Raw genomic sequence first — 6,186 nt, 5'->3', positions numbered from 1 at the left:
GTACCATTACCTTTATTGTGTCGTCTGCTTACATATTCCGTTTTGGTATATTTGTGATTAATAGAAGTCATGTTTCATACAAGCCGAACAGAGTTGCAACATTTGCAATCTGTATAGTGAAATGTTCCAATCGTTACCTGTAGACCTTTCCGTATTTAACCCTATGTACACGGTTTTTACTAGCGTGCGTAAAGGTCTCCACTACGCACCCGTTGGTTGATAGTAACGTGAAGAACAACAAGTGACATCTAGTTCGATGTAATTTGTTACATTGCAGCATTCACACTAATATGACATGCTTGTTTATTATGAACAGGATGACTCGACGTGTGATGTGATTAAAATCGGAAATATCGTACGCAACAAGGAGCGATTCATAAAAAGGAGGCAAAGGTTGGTGGGTCCAGATGGGTCGACTCTCAAAGCGATTGAGTTGTTAACAGAATGCTATGTACTGGTGCAAGGAAATACAGTATCAGCCATAGGATCCCACAAAGGTCTCAAGCAGGTGCGTCAGATTGTGGAAGACTGTATGCGCAATATCCACCCCATATACAACATCAAGACGCTGATGATCAAACGCGAACTCCAGAAAGACCCCAAACTGGCAGAGGAAAACTGGGAACGGTAAGATAGAAACAGTACAAACAAGCTTACCCCTCGACGAGACAAGTGGTGTTCTTTGTCGCCCTGTTCAATTGTCACAAGGCCGCGGCTCGGTGCTTATGAAAATACAATCATTCGTAGTGGACCGATGGGCTGTACCTGTTTTGTACGTACTGTACTATACTATACTATACTATACTATACTATACTATACTATACTATACTATACTATACTATACTATACTATACTATACTGCAATGTACCGCAATGTACTGCATTGTACTGCAATGTAGTGTGCTGTACCATGCTGTACTGATGTCTGTTTTGACTTCGTTAATGTCAGGTTCCTACCACAATTCAAGAAGAAGAACCAACCAAAGAAGAAGGCTCCCACTAGTAAGAAAAAGAAGGAGTACACGCCGTATCCACCTCAGCAACAACCAAGCAAGATCGATATGCAATTGGAAAGCGGAGAATACTTCATGCGCGAGGAGCAGGTATGCTTCATTCTTCATAGAGATGGTTACAATATGGAACGTGTGGGCAACACATGGCATCTTTTTCTGTATCTCCTGCTTCATTAGGCAAATGGATAAGTGCACTGAGAGTTTGTCATTTACACATTTTGTGTGGGGGAGTGTCATTTCCCTGAATTGCTTCTATCAAAATCGATTCCATACTGTCGATTCTGACTAGAATTGTATTGTTTTTCAATTCTAGCGCGAGATGGAAAAACTCGAAAAGAGAAAAGCTAAACAATCCGAAGCCCTGGAAGCAAAGAAGGCCAAGCGGGAGCTGGCATTCGTGGCTCCCGAGGAGAGTACTGCGCCGCCTGGTCAGGCTAAGACAACAAGCCCGACCAATGTCTCTTCCATCGTGGATAAGTTAAAGTCACAGAGCAAGGCACCCACCCAGAAACGCGATGCGGACTTTGTACTGCCGGCAAGCGACTCGGGCAAAGCACGCAAAAAGAAGCGATCAGCGTAAGAGCGCCGATGGAGCAATCCGACAATGTAGAGTGCAGTGAACTTGTCGATTAAAAGTGCTACTTAAAATATCTTGGCGTTGGAACGTCGAGTAAGCCACTTGTCGTACTGTAAGAAAAGACACAAAAATGCATTCCGACCGCCAGTTAAATTCTATGTCATCAATGCAGGCACTCTTAAGGTCCAGTTACACTATCTCGACTTGCGACTATGCTGTATTAGCTATGGCTGATACCATCGCATCGGTGCGAGACAATACTGAAGATTCTTCTGTATGACTTCGTCTTCAATTTCGCATGTTTCTGTAGGTTTATTTAAATGGTGGTACTTATTCGTTGATAGGTAAGCTCTCTGATTTGACAGTAGAAGCACCAGCATTAACTATACCTGCTTTAAAGTTATTTAGTTCTATAGCCTTCGTGAAGTATCCGTTGGGATGGTTGATAAGAGGAACGTCCACATTTTCCTGTTCAATAAAGACGTTATCAGATTCAGCTATGGTGCATATATATTCCTCCGTAGCAATAATTAAGCAAAAGCCAACCCGCGACAAATAAAATCTGATTAAACAACTGGTGACTGTTCCATCCTTACCGGTAGAGGTCCAATTTTGTAGGCGAAGTATCTCGAACAGGCCACTTGGAAGTGCTGATCTTTAACAAGCTTGAGGATCTAAGAGAATTGCAAATACGTGTCAGATACAAATGTGTTTTAGAAGCCGATGCAGGGACCTCAGTCTAAAAAGACTCGCACGAGTGTGGTAAACGGCACAAGGTGTTAACACGGTATAAAACATATTGCACCGAATTCAAGAATCTCTAAACTGTAGTAAAGACAACCATGCAGCACTGCACGCCAGACAAGCTTCCAAAGACCCGAGACAATATGCACCACACCTCTTGTATAGCTGGATTGGGAACCTTCGTGCTTTTAAGTTCCTTCACCAAGTGGCTCCCGTCGAAGTGTTTGAAAGGGCAGCCGTGGTGGTCTCCAGTGCCTGGGGCTTGCCCAGTGATGATCTTGACGCAAGAGTAGGGCGTGTAATTGGTGCGCTTGCCTTCTTTACCGTACATGTGTCGTAGCGTATACACGTGCTCGCGATCAAACTTGTCCATCGCCATTTTCTGTATGTGATATATTTGACCAGTTGTTAGGACCACAGGTCGCACCATCCTAACACAAATATAGTAACCATCCTAATACACATATAGTACGTGAAGGTAGAGGGAACAGCAGACATACCTGGGTGAATTCCGAGCGCCAGTAATTGATAGCATCCTCCAGCATGACCCCAATGCCCTGTGTGTAAAACATTATAGCTGACGGTGAGAAATACGCTCACGTTGCGATAATTTCACGAAGAAAAAAAAAGCACTTATTTTCTTGAGCGCATTCCTAAAATCTAAGATCGAGACTACCTTGAGGAACAGACCATACTGAAGCCGACCCCAGTGTTTCAGATGATGATCCGCCTTGAAGTTCACGTGCAGATTCCTCATACATAGAGGCATCACCGTATTCGATAACTGGAACGGATCAAGTTAAGTTGGGGTTCATATGGGCTCGTGCAAGTGCATCGTCCTCGAAATCACATTCGGCATCAATCTAAATGTAAAAATATTATGAAAGACATATAAAACTCACCTCGTCGAGGTCTGAGGGGTGTACCACCCCGGTGCGATTCTGCAGTTGCTGCTCGTCCGCCAGATCGTTCTTGCTCATGGTGCGTAGGATGGGATCAAGTCTCTCATCTTCTTCTAATGCGGGGAGGGCTTTACACGCGTGCTGTGGAATACAAGGGGATGGTCAAATAGACCAATGAAAAGTATTTAGGGTGTGATTCCAGTAGCGACAAGGACACCTTTTCGGTCTTATGTAACCTAGTAGATATTGAAAAATCACAATCTTAGTATCACTGACGTATCCAATGGGCACTACACCCTGCAACATGGTCTATCACAATGATGTATTTTTCAGATACGCTATCGAGATATAATATACAAATCAGATCCTAATCCTCTTAAAATAGGCGAAAACGGAGTATTACACTAGATCAAAACATTAATACACGACCAACATTTGTGAGTAGGCGACAGCGCTAGTGTGACATACCGTGAGGGCTAGCGAGAGGCGTTGTCGGAACGAAGAGCAGATAATTGACAAAAGCTCTTGTTCTGGCACATAGGCCATACCGCCCTTCAGCAGCACTTTCCTCTGCCTAACGAGCTCCAAAGCCCGCTTGAATGGTAACTATGTTGGGAAAGGAAAGACATTAGTAAAATAGCCATGCGTTGTGAAAGTAAAAATATTGTACGTGGGCCAAGCAGAATTAAAATATCGGTTAGTTCTTTGTAAGGCAAATGTTTGCATTCTTTAGCTGAAGTTATTGATATATTGCATGATTTGTGTCCGCGTGTTTTATCTGAGGATGTTCACATGCTTGTGCCGAAAGTAATAGCTTGTGTGTATAAATATATAGGATTCACTGTCGATACGAACTTCCAATTCATAAACAGCCAATTGCGACAATCAGGAGTCGTATTGCAGTCGTTACACATCAATTTACTGAAGTAAGCACGAGTGGACGTTGATATTGACTTTCCATAATCCCACACAAAAACACACGGTGCAATCTTCCTATACACAAACACAAACCTGAACTTTATCAGAGAGGCGAATTACAGTCGAATATCGCAACAACATATCATTGGGCTTATGCGCGTATTTGCCGTTGTAATTACACCATATGGAGAAAGTAGTGTCTAACCGAATTCAAGGAACAGAGTCGCGAATCACATAGAAGTTTCACTTACCTTATAGTAAGCAGTTTCCCGCACTGTTTCTATGCTCAGATTGAAACCGCAGTCCTTCAATTGGGACTCCAATTCGCGCTTCTCTTCGTCGGACATCTGCGAATGGAAAACACGGTATGTTCCGTGAGTATACAGACCTATCTATCGGTGTGCATCTATTGATATTTCAGGTCGTATAAACGAATACGTGGATAGATGAAAGCGATCGCGATGAAATAAAAATACGAGAAAGGTACGGTATTGTTCTGACTAGGTCTAGTAAGCACTTATCTAGCTGGCTCAATATCCTTACAGGTGGTGGCTGATACTGCACGCACAGACACCAAACAACAATGCATTTACCTTGTCGTATTTGAGATTTTGTATGGCGTTTAGAAAATCGTTGATGCTTTCGTTCTCGAATCGGCACCTGTTATTCGAGACGATAGAATAAACACGCTTGAGCTGCTGCAAAGATATCATACCGTCGGTGCCTCGGAACCAACTCTGAATGCAGAAGAAGTCCTCTTCGCAGGTCAACAGTTCAAGTCCACAAGGTTGCATAGACGTGCGAAAAGTAGCAAAGTGTACAGAATGACACAAGACATACAGCATATCGCAAAACATCTCACAACTGGACTCTAAATACATCATCTTGTGTGAGTACATAGACAAACCTGAACAGCTCCACTTCTTGTTGCAGAAACCAGCGGCGCAATTCTTCACTACGACAATACGCCAGTCGCAAGACAAAATGCGACAAATGGTCCTTTCGTCTCTCTTCGTACACATCTGCCGCATTCCGTGCGCCGCTGTCTCCGAGTGGCATGTACTTGTCACATGCTTTTTCTGTACGGTTTAAGAAACACCATCGATCAAAAGGTAGATATTTATGTTTATAATCTACAAAGGCTAATCGATATATTTTAGCCTGTTTGTGGAGCCTTAAGACCAACAGTCATATGGCGGCGAAGGAAAATACAATACATTATATGGTAGGCACAAATAACATTCTCCCAAGCTACAATCAGGGTACGCCTGTATACTCGCTATTCGGTCCGAGTATAAGGAGTGAGAGAATCGCGAAGTGGGTGAATAACTAGATTTGCACGGAATATCTTAATCCCATCTTGTTCTTCAATAGACTGAATCTTACTTACTTATTTCTTTGAAGTACTGTGGTCCTCGCTTCGGATGACATAGCCTGGCCTGTTCGACCGCTTTCAGGACTAATGTAGAAGTCGAAAGGAAAGAGCGATGGGAGCAAATTAGATGAGAAGTAATCCAATACGGCGTAATTCGGGATAGCAGCCATACTTCAAAATTAGCGATCATGGTTGTACAAGCAAACCACTATTGGCATGACGTTTATACATATTGACAACTGAGCTTTATGGTACATATTTATGCACGGAACAATTCGTACCTAAGGATTAGTTGATTGTGATACTCAAACCTCACCCAGTTTCTGACGTGCCTATTCATAGTGAGTTTAAAAGTGGACGTGTAGTGATGGTGTATACATCGATCTACAGACACAAGGCCAGCAGTAGTATTGATCTAGTGATTCGCATGCGTGTAACACATAACGGCAGAATATCAACGACATCCAGAAAACGTTAGGTACACGTGCGAGCTAGTCGTATAAGATCACGCGGAGTGTATAGTAAAACCAGTGACCTGCACATATCGGACTATACAGTCAATACGACCTCATAAAATGTCTAGAGTGAAAAATAGGTATTGTCCCACGCGTGTTGATTTAGACCTCCCATGTATGTGTCACTTTGCACGAGTATAG

The 6,186-nt window shown here is 42.9% G+C and overlaps 2 protein-coding genes across 2 annotated transcripts in view; one reads left to right on the top strand and one right to left on the bottom strand.

Annotated features, from left to right (window-relative positions):
* SARC_04506 (ribosomal RNA assembly protein mis3) overlaps positions 1 to 2,080 on the top strand; it is a 3,582-nt gene extending 1,502 nt beyond the window's left edge. Inside the window, exons 2-4 of the mRNA XM_014301652.1 lie at positions 317 to 627; positions 951 to 1,104; positions 1,328 to 2,080. Of these exons, the coding sequence (XP_014157127.1) occupies positions 317 to 627; positions 951 to 1,104; positions 1,328 to 1,594 (732 nt within the window). The 3' untranslated portion in view covers positions 1,595 to 2,080. The remainder of the gene's footprint in view (positions 1 to 316; positions 628 to 950; positions 1,105 to 1,327) is intronic.
* SARC_04505 (hypothetical protein) overlaps positions 1,886 to 6,186 on the bottom strand; it is a 6,105-nt gene continuing 1,804 nt past the window's right edge. The window contains exons 2-12 of the mRNA XM_014301651.1: positions 5,546 to 5,614; positions 5,063 to 5,234; positions 4,749 to 4,815; positions 4,407 to 4,502; positions 3,706 to 3,843; positions 3,238 to 3,378; positions 3,012 to 3,119; positions 2,836 to 2,892; positions 2,490 to 2,717; positions 2,188 to 2,265; positions 1,886 to 2,059 (exon numbers count right to left, since the gene is read on the bottom strand). Coding sequence (XP_014157126.1) covers positions 1,922 to 2,059; positions 2,188 to 2,265; positions 2,490 to 2,717; positions 2,836 to 2,892; positions 3,012 to 3,119; positions 3,238 to 3,378; positions 3,706 to 3,843; positions 4,407 to 4,502; positions 4,749 to 4,815; positions 5,063 to 5,234; positions 5,546 to 5,614 — 1,292 coding nt within the window. The 3' untranslated portion in view covers positions 1,886 to 1,921. The remainder of the gene's footprint in view (positions 2,060 to 2,187; positions 2,266 to 2,489; positions 2,718 to 2,835; positions 2,893 to 3,011; positions 3,120 to 3,237; positions 3,379 to 3,705; positions 3,844 to 4,406; positions 4,503 to 4,748; positions 4,816 to 5,062; positions 5,235 to 5,545; positions 5,615 to 6,186) is intronic.

The sequence above is a fragment of the Sphaeroforma arctica genome (genome assembly GCF_001186125.1).
Source record: "Sphaeroforma arctica JP610 unplaced genomic scaffold supercont1.256, whole genome shotgun sequence".
Lineage (NCBI taxonomy): Eukaryota > Ichthyosporea > Ichthyophonida > Sphaeroforma > Sphaeroforma arctica.
This window is presented reverse-complemented; position numbering and strand designations above follow the sequence as displayed.